This window comes from Saccopteryx bilineata, chromosome 7 (genome assembly GCF_036850765.1).
Source record: "Saccopteryx bilineata isolate mSacBil1 chromosome 7, mSacBil1_pri_phased_curated, whole genome shotgun sequence".
In the NCBI taxonomy this organism is placed as follows: Eukaryota; Metazoa; Chordata; class Mammalia; order Chiroptera; family Emballonuridae; genus Saccopteryx; species Saccopteryx bilineata.
In genome coordinates, this window is record NC_089496.1 from 73307629 (window position 1) to 73326485 (window position 18857).

Consider the following 18857-nt stretch of genomic DNA (forward strand, 5'->3'; position numbering starts at 1 on the left):
GTCCTAGAACGTGGCATAGAGTGGGGTTCATTGGCTAGTGCTTGATTGCCTTTAGTCAACAGTTGTATGTTTAATCGCGTAAGCATTTTATAGAGCACCTATTCTGTATCTGGTATTTTGCTGTATGTTAACAAAGCTGCATACAGAATGAGACAGTCCCTGTCTTTAAGAGGAAGGTCAGGGCCAGTAAGTACATAACAAGTCAATAGTTTAAGGCGAGACTGTGCTCCAGAGAGGCGGGACTGCTGGACACGTGGTCAGCAGGCCGGGTGGTAGGGGGCGTGGTCGGGGCGGGGCTCCTGGACACCTGATCAGTGGGCGTGGCCGTAAGGGCATTCAGGGGGCCGAGGTCCCTTCCCATCCGGGCTGCTGCGCTGATAGGCTGTTCCGGGGAGCGCTCCAGCTTGACTGACCGCACAGAGTCCCGAATCTTGCTCACGGCCCGAGCTCGTCAGCATGTCTTTTGTCCCGGTGGCCAAGGACTCGGACTTCCCCATCCACAACCTCCCCTACGGCGTCTTCTCTACCACAGGCAACGTGAGCTGAGGGAGCGGGCGGGCGGGCGGGCCGGCGGACCCCACGCGGGTCCACTCACCTGGGACCCCCTCACCCTTCGCTCGGACCTCTCCGTGCTCGCCGGACGCCCCGGAGGGTTGCGGCGACAGTGGGGCGATGGGCTGGGCCGCTTTGCTCCTGAGGAGCTGGGCGTGGGCTCTAGGTGCTTCTGCAGAACTAAATAACTAAATGCAAACGGAAGTTCCCCGGCCCGGCTGAGCCGATTCGGCTCCGGGACCCCGCAGGGATCTGGACGCGCTCCTTTCCCTCAGGACGCTCCTTCTGCCGGCTCCCGCCCTCCCGCGCCAGCCGGAGCCCGACCCCGGGCCTGATGACACGAGCACACGTGTTGTCAGCGGCTTAGAGGCCGCAGGGCTGGGGGGCGTCAGACGTCAGGTTCTTGGCCTCCAGCCGCAGCCGCTGTGGGCCTCCCTTTGGGCAAAACCCAACTTTCACTTGGTGTAGTCCAGCGATTTCCAACCTGTTTCAGTCTCATGGCAAACATAAACCAATTACTAAAATTCTGCAGCACACAGATTTTGCCGATCAGACAAAAAACAATAGGTATAATTTTGATCCATTCACACTACACCACTATTGTCTTTTTTGTTTTTTTGTGACAGAGACAGAGAGAGAGGGACAAGTAGGGACAGACCAGAAGGGAGAGATGAGAAGCATCAGTTCTTCATTGCAGCTCCTTAGTTGTTCATTGATTGCTTTCTCATATGTGTCTTGACCGGAGTCTACAGCAAACCGAGTGATCCCTTGATCAAGCCAGCGACCTTGGGTCCAAGCTCGTGAGCTTTTGCTCAAATAGATGAGTCCACGCTCAAGCTGGCGACCTCAGAGTTTCGAATCTGGGTCCCCCGTGTCCCAGTCCGAGGCTCTATCCACTGCGCCACCACCTGGTCAGGCTATTGTCGTTTTTTAATTATTATTATTATTTGACAGTCTAAGAGGAAAGAGGCCAGTGCCCCCAACTAAATAGATATTGCAGGTTTTAAAAATTCTCACAGCACACTGGTTGAAGATCTCTGGTGTAGTCTGAGAGGTAGAAGGAAATCTGTGAAGATGAAGCTTATCAACGATTGGGGGTAAAATGGCCCCTGAGTGGGGAAAGCACATTCATTGTAATTTTGCTTAGATGTCTGCTCCCAACTCTAAAGGTTAACCAGAGAACCCCAGATTCCACTTGTACCCCACTCAGGAAGCGTTTGCCACAGAGCGCGGCTGTCAGTCAGCCCTTCCTGGAAGTGGGTTCCCTTCCCCCATGGTGACCGTTGGCCCCAAGAGGTGGCCTCAGTGGGCCACCCTGCAGCCAGTGCCTCAGTCTAGAAGAGTCAACCTGTGGTCTCACAATTAACTGCCAGGCCTGCCTAGATGTTGCAAGCACACAAGAGGCTAATACTCCACCTTCGGGAGAGACACAAACACAATAGGAGGCAAGTTAAACCTTAACTGTGTGAGCCTCCCCTCTCTGCCGGCCAGCCCGCCGACGGCACCTGCTGATACTTTGTCCTTGGCGCTCCTGTCCTCACTGTTTCTGGGAGGACAAATCAATGAGACAGGAACATTGGTGAGAGGGAGGTGGGGTGCCCTGACTTGCTTTTCCGCAGGACTCTGGAATTAATGCTCTTAGAAGTGTGGCTAATGGCCTTCAGATACCTCTCTGTGCTTTTTTGTTTTTATATACAAGAGAATGTGCAGGGGTAGCCACAGGGGACATCTGGGAGAGGCAGTTCCTTCCTACTGCCCTGCGAAGAGTGCTGGGTGGGTACTTGGCCTCTTGAGCATTCCAGGAGGCCTGGGGCCTTCAGGCCTCATCTGAAGCTGTCACTGCAGGCCTTTCCACCCACTGGGAGGCACAGGGAGCTAGGGTTTGGTGCTGAGGATCAACTTCCTCTGTCTCACTCCAGGGATGGTCATCTACAGGGGGCCCGTGGGCTTTTAAGTAGACTTTTTGGGTAAATGAGTCAAGCCAGGCTGAGGCTTTTTTCCCTGTGCTAACCATGCCATCTTCCTCCCAGCCCAGACCAAGGATCGGAGTAGCCATTGGTGACCAGATTCTGGACCTCAGTGTCATTAAGCACCTCTTCACTGGGCCTGTTCTCTCCAAACACCAGAATGTCTTTGATCAGGTAGGACATTGTGACATGGCTTGTCCTGGATCTCAGTGGCTCTGCCAGTCTGGCTACAGTCTGGAACGAAGGGACATCTCTCCCTGTTGCCGTCTGTGTTGTCAGCTTGCAGTACACATACCTGTGGAAAAGATGTGAATTTACTTTCCTGTAGATGGTCTGATGCTTTGATGTGCATCTTCTGATCTTATGGGTCAGGAGAGAAAGTGTTATTTATTGACTTTCTCTATGTGCCAAGAGTTTTACACGCCTCTCTCACCCAGTCCTCACAGTGTAGTCCTCTGGTGTAGAAATTGGACTTCTCATTAGATGGGTGAGGGTCTAATCTGAAATGAGACATGACTCTTCCAGGTCACGTGGCTACAAGTATTGGAACTGGGGCTGTAACTCCAGCCTTCAGAATCCACAGGTACTTTTTCTGTCATGCCTCACTGTCTAAGAAACTTCTTTTTAACCTATGTGAAGGGGATCTGCATAGACTGAAATAACACGCAGACCGGAGCGTGCCTCCATTGGAGGGACACAGCCACCTTCAGCCACAGGCCAGGCCAAGCTGCACCAGCAGCACCCAGATAGCAACTCCTAGGCTTTGCCAGTTGTGTGCGATTTCATGAGGGTCTGAGTCCCATCAGGAAAGGTGACTCCTTTCCCCAGCTTGATGAACAGATGACAGAGCTAATAGTTAAAGTCCTGAGAGTGTCAGTGACCTGAAGATGCCTGACAGGGTCCTGGAAGTCAGGCCAGCCTCCCCTAGCACTTCCCTGGTGTGACCCTCTTTCTCCCCGTTTTAGCCGACTCTCAACAGCTTCATGGGCCTGGGTCAGGCTGCCTGGAAGGAGGCGAGAGCTTTCTTGCAGAATTTGCTGTCTGCCAGTCAAGCGAGGCTCAGAGATGACAAGGAGCTTCGGCAGCGGTGAGGAGCGTGTTAGACATCAGTGGGTGGGGAGAAGAGAATGCTGTGATACTCAGGGCCACTCTGAGTCATCACAGGACTGCCTTGGCCTCCTGCAGCCTGTGCCCAGGGTGCATGTAGGTGGGAAGGCTCCGGGTAGACTGGAGTACCCAGGCCAGGTCAGGCCCACTGACCCACTTCCTTCCTCATCTGCATCATACGCATTCTTGTCTGGTTCCCAGAGTAGCAATAATTTAGCTCGTTTCTTAGCGTGGAACGTAGACCCGGAGAAGAGGTTTCTCAGATTTAGTGGGTGGACCCCTCCCTGATGTGGCCGCTTTGGCTCAGGCCGGCCTGGAGACGCTCACTGGACATCACGAGCAGGATTCTGGGATGGCCTGGGCTGAGCCTCCAGGTAGACCCCCCAGAGCAGCGCCTCACTTCACCACTTGCTTGACCCTCAATCTTTTGGTTCTGTTTCAGGGCATTCGTCTCCCAGGCTTCTGCCACAATGCACCTTCCAGCTGCCATCGGTGAGTAGTCTTGTCACTAGGACATGCAGGGAGCAGCCTAGTGGGCGAGGATGGCTGGTCCCTGCTTCCTGGTGGGGAGGGCCTCGGGGGCTGTTACCCCTGCCCATCACTGACTCAGGCCCAGCACTGACTCGGGTCATGTCGAAAGCCAGAGCTCTTATTTATTATTGTTTCCCAGTTGGGAGTTCTGAAATAAATTTTTAGTGAAGCTAATTTGTGTACATTTTGTGCTGAGCTGTGGGACAGTGCAGATGTTGTGGGTGTGCTCTCACAGCCCCTGCTCACCGCCCCACGGAAAGGGATGCAGAGGGAGTTTGCTCTCTTGCTTCCTCTACCTTGATCTTCTCATCCTATTCCTTGAATTGTCCATTCTCGGTCCTGAGACGTATGGGTCACTGATGGGCTCTCTTGTGACTTTCCTCCGCAGGTGACTACACGGACTTCTACTCCTCTCGGCAGCACGCTATAAACGTCGGAATCATGTTCAGGGGAAAGGAGAATGCATTGATGCCCAATTGGTATGTCCCAGGCCAGAGTTTGATAAATTCAAAGTCTGTCTTCCCATTTCCAGCAGCATGCTGTTCCAGGAGCTGCCAAGCCTCTCTTAGGTTCAGAAAACCATTTCAAGGAAAAACAGTGATGACCATGATGTGTCACCACTTCTGAGACAGTGGTCTCAGCTTCTGGTCTACTCTGCTCTACCCTGGACCTGCTGTGGAACCATGGGGCAATCCCTTAAGCTCTATTTGTCTAGAGAGTGGGGGGGTTGGAATTAAATCCCGAGTCACCAAGATGTCTCTCTCCGAAGTCATTCACTGATAAGCACTATTCTGTTGTTCTATTGGAGAGTCTTAGATCTTAGCATTCGTCAACTTAGAACTTTCTGATGAGTGAGAATCCTCACCTGTGCCCAGAGCTGTTCATCTTTCAAAGCGCAGTCAGTTCAACGTGGGAGCTACATTTCTTTTACTCAACCCTCCTAGTAGTTCAGAGGGGTCGCCAAGGCTGTGACTGTTAGCCCATTTCACAGCAGGAATAAAAACAGGCTCAGATAAGGGTTGACCTGGCTGAGGACAAACAGGGCCAGAGACTGTCTCCTAACACCCAGGTCGAGGCCACTGGCCTAGTTAAGGTCCTTGCCCGTCTGTTCCATGTTGTCCTCTGGCGGTTATGGTTACCCAAACGCAGTGGCACGTGCCCACCCCAGGCCAGGTGCCATCTGGATATGCAGTTTCTGGGTGGGCAGAGGCTCTTCCTTCTTTCAGTGAGAGTTTCAGGTGGGTGCTGCCAAGAAGAAAAGTGTCTGTGAGAACCCAGATGAGGAAGGGAGAAGGGGAGAGACAGCAGGGAAGTTAAGCGGAAAGGCCGAGGCTGCAAGACAAGCTAGGACTGCCGGTGGGCAGATATTCAGGACTTCAGCCCTGTGTGGGCTCCAGGCCGATGGAGGAGCTGCAGCTCACTTCCTTCTGCAGAATAAGAGCAAACAGACATAACTCATGATGCTTGATGCAAGGTGGCTTGTGGCTGTGCCTTGCTTATTTTATGTATGTATGCGTTATTATGATGGTAAAATATCTGGTTATTCTGATTCACCCAAACAGAAGTACAGGAACTCATAAAGAGAAACACTTAAAATTTAAAATGTGCGTACCCTTTGGCCCTCAGCCTCACTTCTTCCATGCGTCTATCCTGCAGACATGTTTGTATTCAAGAGCAGAGCTGTTTTACCTGCTGGGTTTCTAATGGCCCAAAGCTGGAAGTAATCTCAACACTTAGTGGTGGAGGAAATATATAGTTTAAAAATTATGGTCTAGTCACAATGTGATGATGTTTTACAGCTGTTGAGAGATTTAGGATCACAAGGGGTGTCCATTATATATTTATTTATTAAGGGAAGGTGTTATGTAAAGTTGAGTTCTCACTTTTATAAAAAAGGCAAAGGATAAAACACATGTACATACACTCTGTATTAGTTTCTGTTGCTGCTGTAACAAACTACCACAAACATGGTGGCTTAAAACAATGTGAATATATTCTCTTACAGCTCTGGGGGCCAGCAGTCAAGTGAGTCTTACTGGGCTATGCTCAAGTTCTGTCTCTTTGATGGGCTCAGTCCACTGAACATAATGCCCTCAAGATTCAGAATTTCCTTCCTTTTTAATGCTGAACAATATTCTAATACACACACACACACACCACATTTTCTTATCCATTTATCTTTTGGTGGACACATAGAAATACTTTTTGGTTTCTGAACCATGTACACATGATGATTCCTTTTTTTTTTTTTTTTTAATTAAAGGAGAGAAGGGGAGGCAGAGACAGATTCCTGCATGTGCCTTGACTAGGATCCACCCGGCAAGCCCCCTCCCGGGCAATGCTGTGCCCATCTAGGGCTGCTGCTCCATTGCTTAGCAACTGAGCTATTTTAGTGCCTGAGGCAAGTCATAGAGCCATCCTCAGTGCCTGGGGCCAACTTGCTCAAACCATTTGAACCATGGCTGAGGGATGAGAAGAGAGAGAGAGAGAAAGGGAAAGGGTGGAGAAGCAGATGGGCACTTCTGTGTGCCCTGACCAGGAATCAAACCCAGGACTTTCATACACTGGGCTGACACTCTACCGCTGAGCCAACCAGCTAGGGCCCATGACGACTTCTTTTTATTTTTAATTTTTAAGAATGTTGACATGGTCCCTGGCTAGTTGACTCAGCGGTAGAGTGTCAGTCAGCCCAACGTGTTGATGTCCCAGGTTCGATTCCCAGTCAGGGCACACAGGAGAAGTGACTATCTGCTTCTCCACCCTTTCCTCTCTTCCTTTTCTCTATCTCTCTCTTCCCCTCCCGCAGCCAAGGCTCCAATTGAGCAAAGTTGGCCCGGGCGCTGAGGATAGCTTCGTGGCCTCTGCCTCAGGCGCTAGAATGGCTGTGATTACAACCGAGCAGTGCCCCAGATGAGGAGAGCATCATCCCCTAAGTTGGCTTGCTAGGTGGATCCTGGTCAGGCGCATGCGGGAGTCTGTCTCTCTGCCTCTACGTTTCTCATTTAAGAAAAATACAAAATAATAATGATCATAATAAATAAATAAATAAATAAATAAATAGAATGTTGACATGTGTTCTGCACCATGTAATAGCATTGACACCCTGCTTTCTCTCGGTTTCCTTTGTTAGGCTGCACTTACCTGTGGGCTATCATGGCCGTGCCTCTTCTGTCGTGGTGTCTGGCACCCCCATTCGAAGACCCATGGGACAGATGAGACCCGATGACTGTAAGTGCTCCAACATCCAGGTCTTGCCCATATAGCTCTGTGTCTTCACACAGTGAGTTTCCTGGCCTGGCACTCATAACAGCCTCTTGTTCCGGTGTTTGTGCAGCTAAGCCTCCTGTATACGGTGCCTGCAAACTCTTGGACATAGAGTTGGAAATGGTAAGCTGGGGTGGTGTTTTATTGGCATGGGCTCTATAGAAACACGATTGGCCGGATGCCGGATGGGGGAGCCCGGCCCAGGGGAGGAGTGCAGGCAGGCTGATGAGAGGGCATTTCATAGCAGCACCCGGGGTTTTGCTGAGGCCTGGGGAAGCTCCTGGTGTCCACTCACGCCCAGGGGAGGAGTGTAGGCAGGCTGGTGGAGGGGGCATTTCATAGCAGCACCCGGGGTTTTGCTGAGGCCTGGCTGGGGAAGCTTCTGGTGTCCACTCACGCCCAGGGGAGGAGTGCAGGCAGGCTGGTGGAGGGGGCATTTCATAGCAGCACCCGTGGTTTTGCTGAGGCCTGGCTGGGGAAGCTCCTGGTGTCCACTCACACCCAGGGGAGGAGTGCAGGCAGGCTGGTGGAGGGGGCATTTCATAGCAGCACCCGGGGTTTTGCTGAGGCCTAGGGAAGCTCCTGGTGTCCACTCACGCCCAGGGGAGGAGTGCAGGCGGGCTGATGGGGGGCATTTCATAGCAGCACCCGGGGTTTTGCTGAGGCCTGGCTGGGGAAGCTCCTGGTGTCCACTCACGCCCAGGGGAGGAGAAGGGGTGTGGAACCTCCGCGGCGTTGTGGCTGTGGAGATCAGGGTTGGTGGGAGGCAGGCAGGAGCTCCTCGTCTGTCTAGTCTGCCCGGTGATTTTTTGGACTCCGTCCAGAAGAAGAAAATGTCTGGGCACTGCCCGTTACTCCCCTAGGCCCAGCAAGGCACTTGAGCCAGCCTGCTGCCTCCTGCTGCCGTAGTGACCCCAGAGAAGGTCTCCCAGCCCAGATCCACAGAGCAGGGTTTGAGGCGGCAAACCTCACCCAGAATCCTCTCTCTGGGCGACCAGAGGGTTCTGCAGGCAGGTGCTTCTCCTGTGTTGGTCTCCATCAGGGGACAGAGAGGGAAGGTGGAGAAAAGGCAGCCACAGTGCAGAGACGGGAGGGGCGAGCACAGGTAACCTGGACTGGATGGATGGGGGTAAGATTTGCGATGTTTTGTGTGGGTTTTTTTTGTTTTTTTGTCTTGATGAAAATTTCACAATGTTTAAACACTGTCGCAGAACAAATAAATCTGTGATTCTGGTTTTGTAAATGTCATAGTCGATTCTGGGCCACTGACAGTCATTGCCCAGTTATTTCCCCAGGGATGCCTAGATACTCCGTTGGTTCCTGGTCATTGTGTTGGTGATATTTTTCTTCCAAGGCAGTGGGCGATGGACCCGGGGGTGGGGTGCACCTCATCTGCGTTTTGGAGGCAGCCTTTTCGCTTTTGCATGAATGTAAACCTTGATACTCTAATCGTTGTCCATAAGCTTCACATAACTGTCAGATTCTGAAATGCAGAGATGGGGAGGGGGAGGGAGACAGGGAAGGAGCAGAGCAGCAGGCACACACAGCAGGAGGTGGGGGGGTACTGCTGTGCTTGGTATTCAGGGCTATGCAGAAGGGTCATGGGCTGGCTCTTCCCACCTCCCCTCGGTGGCCGTCCGTCCCCCAGGTGCACCTCACGACTTAGAAATACTGCGTTCACAGCCTGGCCAGAGCCCCCTCCGCAGCCCTGGTCTCTGGCTGTGGTTTGGAAGTATCTGACCTTTGCCCTCCAGGCCAGTGACCTGGGGCACCGGGTGAACCCCAGATTCTAATCAGCCTTTCCATACTGTCAGGCTTTCTTTATAGGCCCTGGGAACAAATTTGGAGAACCAATCCCCATTTCCAAGGCCCATGAGCACATTTTTGGGATGGTCCTTATGAACGACTGGAGTGGTGAGTGTGGTGGGTGTTGGGCAGCCTGAGGGTGAGTTCATGGCGAACGTTCTGCTCTGGGTGGAGACTGGGTATTTGGGACGTTTTCACAGACACCCAGATGGTTTTCTGGGTCTGGTGCTGGTCAAAAGCAGCTGAGAATGTGGCCTGGGACCAAACAGACTTCTCAGCTCTGAGCCACAATGTTTCCTTAAGTTGAACAGGGACAAGGTTGATGTCGTAGCTAATAGGTGTGAGCGCTATGTATGTGCCCTATCTGAATGCCTGCTGGTGATATTATCATTCCCATTTACGGATGAGGAGCGGAGAGAGAAAGAGATCTCAGATAGCTGCTGAGCTAAGATTTCACACTCAGCGGCCCTGTTTCCAAGCCCGTCTCAACCCCTGTGCCACGTGCAGGGGGCAGGTGGTGCCTTCTGCAGATGAGTGTGTCCCTCTCCTTCATGGGGAGAGATCCTGAGTGCTCTGTAGTCATCCTTCTCTTTGCTGTAACCTGGCACAGTGACCCCAAAGGACCTCTGTCCTTGAAATGGAATGCTATTGCCCCTTGGTCTGGGGTAGCCTGTTTGGGGCCAGAGCACCGTGAGTGAGGCTGTGCTGGGCATCTATGCCCCATGGTTAAGAAGAGGAAGGCTCCTTGGGATGAGGCCATGGTCCACCTGTATCAGCCCCACTTGGCCCTTCCTTCTCCTGTAGCTCGAGACATTCAGAAGTGGGAGTACGTCCCTCTCGGGCCGTTCCTCGGGAAGAGTTTTGGAACCACCATATCTCCGTGGGTGGTGCCCATGGATGCCCTCATGCCCTTTGTGGTGCCCAACCCAGAGCAGGTAAGCACAGCTTCTGCAGGAAGCTTCAAACCTGGCCCCTCTGCTCTGAGACTGCTTGCCCACCTGTCAGGAGGGAAGCTCTGTGCTCCCAGCTGCCCATAGGTGACCTCCAGGCAGGCACCAATCATTCTGCCTTATGCTTTTCCTGCCCCCGCCACAGTTCTTGGGGAAAACACATAGTTTTGTAACCTTTAGAATCATCCGACGTCAGGGGAACTGGCTAGTTGACAGAAGAGGTCCCTGCCAGTGCCACCACATTGCACAACTTACCAGGCAGTCTGTTTTGTGTGCAATGACGCCCCCTTGAGCCCAACTGGTAGAATGCATTTTGGAGCTGGGCAACCAGTGGGTCCTGGTCCTGGAGCCCAGACATCTGTTCAGGCCTGTCTCACCATCTCACCCTCACTCCTCAGCCTGTCACGGTCTGCCGGCTGCCCCCACCCCATCACTACCTGTGGCCTCACCAAGTGCCCTGTGACATTATGGCCAGTGCGTGGCCCCATGCCCACCTCAGGGTAGACACTTGGCAGCCCCCTATTCTTCTTAGACACACTCCCTCCTTGGTTTCTGGCATGTGACCTGTCCCAGTTTTCCTGGGTCTCCAGAGTCCTGCAATACAGTGATGCGACTCCATCCTCCACACTTCACCTGAGTGTCTCACCTGCTCATGGCCCCACTCCCGCCTCCCTCTGTGCTCCTGCACCCAGACACCTTCCGAGCCCCTCGGCCCAGGATCTCGGTCCAGCACAGGCCACTGCTCTTGCTTCTCCTTTTACACCAGCCCTTCCCAGACACCCTCCGAGCCCCTCGGCCTAGAATCTCGGTCCAGCACAGGCACTGCTCTTGCTTCTCCTTTTACACCAGCCCTTCCCAGACACCCTCCGAGCCCCTCGGCCCAGGATCTCGGTCCAGCACAGGCCACTGCTCTTGCTTCTCCTTTTACACCAGCCCTTCCCAGACACCCTCCGAGCCCCTCAGCCCAGGATCTCAGTCCAGCACAGGCCACTGCTCTTGCTTCTCCTTTTACACCAGCTCTTCCCAGACAGACACCTTCCGAGCCCCTCGGCCCAGGATCTCGGTCCAGCACAGGCCACTGCTCTTGCTTCTCCTTTTACACCAGCCCTTCCCAGACGCCCTCTGAGCCCCTCGGCCCAGGACCTCGGTCCAGCACAGGCCACTGCTCTTGCTTCTCCTTTTACACCAGCCCTTCCCAGGTACCGTCTCTGCACAACCTTTTCAACTCTTGCCAGTTCTGAACTACTCTTTATTTAGAGTTTTTCCTTAACCCAGTTCCAATTCTAAAACTTAAATAATATGTTTAGGAAAGGAACTTTGGCCCTGGCCAGTTGGTTCAGTGGTAGAGCATTGGCCTAGCATGTGGATGTCCCAGGTTCAATTCCCGGTCAGGGCGCACAGGAGAAGCACCCATTTGTTTCTCTGCCCTTCCCCCTTTTGCTTCTCTTTTACTCTCTCTTCTCCTCTTGCAGCCATGGCTCAACTGGAGTAAGTTGGCCCTGGGCGCTGAGGATGGTTCCATGGCCTCCACCTCTAGCGCTAAGAAGAGCTAGATTGCTGAGCAATGGGGCAATGCCCCAGATGGGCAGAGCATGGCCCCCTAGTGGACTTGCTGGGTGGATCCCAGTTGGGGTGCATGTGGGAGTCTGTCTCTGCCTCCCCTCCTCTCAGTGAATAAAAAAAAATGAAGAAGAAAGAAGAATAAGGAGGAGGAGGAGGAAGAGGAAGAAAAAGAGGAGGAGGAGGAAGAAGAAGAGGAGGAGGAGGAAAAAGAGGAGGAGGAGGAAGAGGAGGAGGAGGAGGAGGAGGGGAGGTGAAGGGGGAGGAGGAGGAGGAGGAGGAGGAGGAAGAAGGATGAGAAAGAAGAACTTTACATCCCTACCACTATCCCTAGCCACCAAGTTAATCATAAGAAGAAACATCTGACTATTAAAATAAAACCACCTTAATTATGTCATGTACCACTTTTGACTCGAGCATTGTGCTCTGGGGAAACACGGCTTTTGGCCTACATGCAGACTTTTTAGCTCGGCTGTCAAAGCTGCCTCCGCAGAGGGTGCTGAGTTAAGTCAGGGCTGTGAGCCTCTGTTGGCCGCACCTGCTTCTGCCTTCTGTTTCTGTCACCCTGGCCTGTTCCCACAGGCCTTGCTTTGCTTCCTATCTCAGACCCTCCTGCTTTCGCCCTTCCCTGGGGCTCCACTCCCTGGCTTTCCGGGACATCTCTGATTTGGCCCCTATACCTTTGACTTGCTGACGTCCAACCCTCGGCTTCTCCTGGAGCCTGGCAGATATGACCACCCTCCCCTCTCACTATCCAGAGACATGGTCCTGGGTCCCTGGAAAGCTGCCCCTTCTACCTCATGTGCTCTGCTGAGGGGCCCCTGCCAGTGACCCTCTGTGCTGTGTTCTGCCCTTGCAGGACCCCCAGCCCCTGCCGTATCTCCGCCATGACCAGCCCTACACATTCGACATCAACCTCTCTGTCGCCCTGAAAGGTACTGTCATAGGGTTGGAGGATGTGTCCAGGGCTCAGTGGCACATGTGCCTAACTGCTATTGACCGGATGGCTCCCGAGCTTCGGTTGGGGTGAAGGGGTATTGCCTGCTGCAGCCTTAGAGACATGTGGGTTCCTAGAAAGAGGAAGGGGAGGGACACTGCTCACAGGGAGCCATGCTGGGCCCATGTGGCATGTAGTAGGTGTTTAGTAAGTATGGTTAAAGGGAATTGTGAAGTGGCACACGGCCACCACTGGAGTGTAGCAGGGGACACGTGGCCCTAGCCTTCTAAAGGGATCCTAGGGGTATGGCAATAGGATTCATCTTGTACACTTTCTCCAGTTGATCCGTGGCTGACAGGAACGTTGTGGCAAGGATTCAGAGGCGACATGGGTGTGCAAGGGGCGGGGAAGGCGGTGGCCGTGCGCCTGTATTTGCCGTCCCTGGGCTGGCACGTCTCCGTGGAGGTCTCAGCTCCGATAGCCTGCGAGATCTTGTTTCAGGGACTCTTTTTTTTTTTTTTTGTATTTTTCTGAAGCTGGAAACGGGGAGAGACAGTCAGACAGACTCCCGCATGCGCCTACCGGGATCCACCCAGCACGCCCACCAGGGGGTGACGCTCTGCCCACCAGGGGGCGATGCTCTGCCCCTCCCGGGGCGTCGCTCTGTTGCGACCAGAGCCACTCCAGAGCCTGAGGCAGAGGCCAAGGAGCCATCCCCAGCGCCCGTGCCATCTTTGCTCCAATGGAGCCTCGGCTGCAGGAGAGGAAGAGAGAGACAGAGAGGAAGGAGAGGGAGAGGGGTGGAGAAGCAGATGGGCGCTTCTCCTGTGTGCCCTGGCCGGGAATTGAACCCAGGACCTCTGCACGCCAGGCCGACGCTCTACCACTGAGCCAACCGGCCAGGGCCTCAGAGACTCTTTAGGCTAAATCCTGTTGGACGGTGGGAAGCTCTGGCCACTAAACTCACCTGACAAGGTAGTTTGTTCTCCCTGAGGAACAGATGGGGTTTCTGTCAATGCTGCTTGTCTCCGACAGGAGAGGGAATGAACCAGGCAGCTACCGTGTGCAGGTCCAATTTTAAGGTAAGTGTGGAAGCTGGCCGAACTGCTAATGGAAGTGAGGGGAAGAGGGACTCTTTCTTTCTGTCAGGAACGGGGTTAACATCCATTCTGGGTCCCCCATGGGCCCCGAGCTTCCATGGCTCGGTTTCTTTCCAAAGAGGCCATGAAGTCACAGAGACCCTCCGGCTGGAGGCTGCACAGACGTTCTCCTTGCCTGGATGTGTGGCTCCAAGGGTGACACATCTAAGATGCTGTGGGCCTGGAGGAGCGTGGACGGACGCGGCATCTGAGCCTCTGGGGGGGGGGGCACCGTCCTGGCCCTTTCCCCACAGCCTGGCCTCACTCACGCCCCTTGGTCCAAGGCCCAGGATGAATAAATGACAGGTCTGCTCAGGAGAAGCCTCTGCTGCGATGAGGACCCGGCCAACTTGGGGCTCAGGGGTATTTGCCTGGCAGAGTGCGCTTATGGACAGATGAGCAGGCGGCCCGAGGAGGCTCCGAGCAGAGCCGGCCCTGCAGGGGGTGCTTCTGGGAGGAGAGGGGTGGGCAGGGCTGGAGCCGAGGGGAAGAAGGTTCCTGGGGAACTCTGCATGAGGACCGCTGTCACTGCTGAAAGGAACCTGGGAGAGTGGGTGTGGGCCTGGGAGGGGGCCCAGGAGGCCACTGGGTGGGAGAAGCAGCCCCGTGAGGGAGGCCGTCCCCACCGCTGTCCTCCGCCCACAGCACATGTACTGGACGATGCTGCAGCAGGTCGCTCACCACTCCGTCAATGGCTGCAACCTGCGGCCGGGGGACCTTCTGGCCTCTGGGACCATCAGCGGGCCAGTGAGTATCTCGCTGCCCAGGGTCTGCCCGTGTAGAGAGGGTTCCCCTGCTTCCCATGCGGCCCGGACGGCCCCCAGCAGACCCTGAGAAGGGAGTCCAGCCCCAGGTGGGAGCGTCTGACACCTCTGTCTACTCAGCTCCCTCCGCATCTGGGGGTAGAAGGGGCTTCCTTTCCAAACTAAGAGCCAAAGAGACTGGCGTAGGGCTAGGAGGCTACGTCGGTCTAGGTAGTGTGTGGTTGTCATGGTCTCCCACTGCGTCCTCCCAGGAGGAGATGGTCCCACTGCTGTGGCCCAGCCCCACCCCCACTGTCAGCCGCTGGTAGTCTCGGCACCTTAGAGATGAGGAGTTGGGGCGGTGCCTGTGCAAGCCCCTTCCTGCGAGGGCCCGACTACAGCCTCTTGTTCCCAGTGGGAGGGTATCGGGTGTACAGTAGCTAGACAAGCCACAGCCTCCAGAGCAGGCAGGGGTCTGGCACTCCCCGAACCCTGAGCAACGTGGCCGGGGCACGTGCTGAGCCTCCAGGGTGTTCCCGCAGTGGTTCCGCCGAAGCAGGGTCTCTGGGAGACATGGGGTCCCCTGCCTGCTCGGGTCTCCCAGGCCTTGCTGAGCCCTGTCCATGCTGAAGCCAGCAGGCTCACCAAGAGATAAGTCCATGTGATGCATTCTGCCTTTCCTCTTATGAAGGAGCCAGAAAGCTTTGGCTCCATGTTGGAGCTTTCATGGAAGGGTACGAAGGCCATTGAGCTGGGGAATGGACAGACCAGGAAATTCCTGCTGGACGGGGATGAAGTCATCATAACAGGTGAGGGGAGCCAGGCCTGTGGCTTTGTCTCCTGCCTGCACGCACTGTCCCGTCAGCTATGTAGCCATCTGTCTAGCTTGGCCTCGCTCTGTCTGGCATTCCCACAGCTGTGTCCTCTTGCTCTGTCTTTTGTCCCAGCTTTGCCTACCATGGGCTTTTAACCTGACATCCCCAGACCTAAAAAGCCATGGGTGTCCCGCTTTGTCCCCCTTCTCCCTGGCAGAATGATAAAATAGCATCAGATTGCTGTCCTTCTGGACTTTGCAGCACAGAGACCTTGTGTCCGGGCATCTGTCATGCCCACTGTAAAATGGGGAGGCAGCCAGCTTTGCCCACCAGGACAAAGTTACGGGAAGTGAGAGGGTATAGTTGCTGTCTGCCATCAGGAAGCATGCAGAGCTGCCCAGCGGATGTGGTGGTGCTGACATAACTTCAGGGCCAGAAGGACAGATAAGGTTCAAACTCTGTAACCTGGCTCTTCAGGGTGCCCAACACGACAGTGTTGCTGAGCAAATGCAAGAAATGCCTCTCACCTGGGTCCGTGCCTTTGCACATGCTGTCCCCTCTCTGGCATGCCCTGGTGAACTCCTACCCACCTACTGATTCCCTGCTCAGATGTTTCCTCCTTCCTGCTCCCGCGGCCTCCATGCTCCTCTCTCTGCACTCTGTAGACTTTTCTCCTCTAACTCTTGTCTAGATGAGCCGGACCCTCCTCCAGGACAGGGACGGGCTTCTCCTCTCCTCTGCCTTTCCATCACTTTTGTTGAAATGGAATTCAATGAATGACACTAACGCTTGTTGAACATCTACTCTGTGGGGGAGATCATGCTGGGGCCTTCACCTGAGTATTTCATCAGATCCCCGTGTACCTGAGAAATAAGGGCAGTTATTCCTGTTTGCAGGTGAGGGGGCAGAGCTCAGAGTTCAAAGTAGTGGCCCCCATCACCCAGCTTATAATTAGCACAATAGCTGATTTTCGGTGAGCGTTCACCAAGGACCAGGCGCTGTTCTCAGTTTTCTGTGTAGTCATAGCATCTTTATAGCAGTCCTGCATTGTGCTTACTATCACCAACCCGTTTCACAGATGAGGAAACTGAGTTTTAGGGGAATACAAGGTCATGGAACCAATAGGTGGAGAAGCCAGGCTTTGAACTCAGATGTCTTGCTTCAGGCTAATTAGCAGACCTGGGCTTTGAACCCAAACCCACATGGAAAGCTGTGGAGCATCCTTGGGGTGTTGCTGAGGGTCCCTGGCTGTGGAGTGGGCCCGGAGTTCCACCTCAAGTGCTCCTGTGGCTTCGAGAAGCTTATAGATGGCTATTCTTCTGTTTAAAATGCGTGATTATTCCTGACAGCGCCTTCCTGCCTCGGGCCCAGCTGTGTGATGAGCAGCACTGAGGCCGCTTGGGCCTCGGCTCCTGTGAGCCTGGTGGCCTCTCGCTGACCCGTCCTCCTTTGTTCCAGGACACTGCCAAGGGGACGGCTACCGCATCGGCTTTGGCCAGTGTGCTGGGAAAGTGCTGCCGTCCCTCTCGCCAGCATGAGCTTCTCCCTGGCCTCCTGCAAACAAAAGGCTGGGCCCCCACCCCCCACCCCGGGGACCAGGGGCGCCTTCGTGGCAATGGGCCGGTTCTTCCTTCAGTAATAAATAAAGCCATTGTGCTCTGTGTCTGAGCTCAGAAGCCTGCGCTACCATGGTGTGTGACATCCACTTCTGTCCTTGAGTTAACTCAGTGGGTCATGGCGTGGACCACTTCCTTGGGAGACATTCATTCATCTATGTTCATTAGTGAGGCTGAGGGTCTCTGTGGAATTTTCTCATCAGACACCCCAGGCCTCCCCTTTCCCCAGGAACTGGGAAGAGAATGGTGCCTCTGTTAGGGTCCTCAGAGAAACAGGACCATTGGCACGTGCATAGACAGAGATATAGTTTAAGAAGTGGGCTCATGGGGTTGTGGGTGCGGCGAGTCCAAAATCTGCAGCTAGACAGCAGGCTGGAGACCGGAGCAGGGCTGCTTCCTCTGGAGAGGAAGGGGTGCTCCTCTGGAGAGGAAGGGGTGCTCTAAGAACAGGGCTGCTTCCTCTGGAGAGGAAGGGGTGCTCTGAGATGAGTTGGCAGGAACACCCAGGGCCCCATGCAGGTGTTCTCCCTGGGTCCCTGCAGATCTGCTGTCTTCATTCCTGCTGCTGTGTCCTGGGAGGATGATCCCTGTGGGCCACGTCACCCAGGCTCATGCCCCTCGGCTTCCGGTTGGGACGGGACGGTGGGGGCCCAGGCAGAGAGAGGGCCACAGGAGGAAAAGTCACCGTCTGTTCTCTCCTTCCCTGTTACGCTCTGGTTTTGGTGTATGTCCCACTGTGTCCCTCTCCCTGTAGCCCAACAACCCTTGCTGGATTCTGGAACCTCAGTGTTCCTCCCCGAGCAAGGGTTGGTCATGGCTTGTTGTCATTAGTCCTGGGTTATTCCCTGTCCCCTGCTGGCTCGCTTGACCCTGCCTGCAATAACCCCTAAATTAAACCTTCTTCAATTAAGCCTTTGAGAAGACCTCCTGCTTCCTGATGATAAAGGAGTTGGTACCAGGAGCGGTTTCAGGAAACAGGTTCTTAAAGTAGATTCTGGAATTGAATCTGTTGCCTATTTGATGTGCAGGGGGGTACCCTCCTTGCTGAGGGACACGGGATAATCATGGTCTGTATAATGTCACAATTTTGAAAATATTGCCAGCGGTGGCATGGATGGCAGGCAGGCCGAGAATAAGGTGTTAGGGAAAGAGTCATTGGCCCTTAGTTCTGTGGGAATATTGATGATTGCATAGTTCTGGGGTAGGCTGACTGCCACGATCACCCCGGAGAGTTCGGGCAAAGGAAGGACACACTCCAGACCTTGAATTGGGAGGCACGGGTGCAGCAGGCAGAGTATTCTTGGCTGCGCTTAGCCGCTAAGTACACTTAGCCGCAGGACAGACACGGCTGAGGATCTGCTCCAAGTTTGGGTTGCTGAGCTACAGTGCCAGTTAACTATGTGTGTTAAGTTCTCAGCTAGGGTAAGAGGGACTCCAAAACTTAGGATGGAGGCCCTGGCCGGTTGGCTCAGCGGTAGAGCGTCAGCCTGGCGTGCGGGGGACCCGGGTTCGATTCCCGGCCAGGGCACATAGGAGAAGCGCCCATCTGCTTCTCCACCACCCCCCTTCCTCTCTGTCTCTCTCTTCCCCTCCCGCAGCCAAGGCTCCATTGGAGCAAAGATGGCCCGGGCGCTGGGGATGGCTCCTTGGCCTCTGCCCAGGTGCTAGAGTGGCTCTGGTTGCAACAGAGCGACGCCCCGGAGGGGCAGAGCATCGCCCCCTGGTGGGCAGAGCGTTGCCCCTGGTGGGAGTGCCGGGTGGATCCCGGTTGGGCGCATGCGGGAGTCTGTCTGACTGTCTCTCCCCGTTTCCAGCTTCAGGAAAAAAAAACACAAAAAAACCAAAACTTAGGATGGAGACATTTGGGCAG

At 54.4% G+C, this 18857-nt stretch overlaps 1 protein-coding gene across 1 annotated transcript; it reads left to right on the forward strand.

Annotated features, from left to right (window-relative positions):
- Nucleotides 1–332: 332 nt before the first annotated feature.
- On the forward strand, nt 333–17057 carry FAH (fumarylacetoacetate hydrolase). The gene is made up of 14 exons (XM_066239142.1): nt 333–537; nt 2583–2693; nt 3485–3606; nt 4069–4118; nt 4546–4636; nt 7288–7385; nt 7492–7544; nt 9236–9335; nt 10032–10162; nt 12597–12672; nt 13710–13756; nt 14459–14560; nt 15248–15365; nt 16830–17057. The coding sequence occupies exons 1-14, from the start codon at nt 457–459 to the stop codon at nt 16907–16909; spliced, it is 1260 nt and encodes a 419-aa protein (XP_066095239.1). The 5' UTR covers nt 333–456; the 3' UTR covers nt 16910–17057.
- Nucleotides 17058–18857: the final 1800 nt, after the last annotated feature.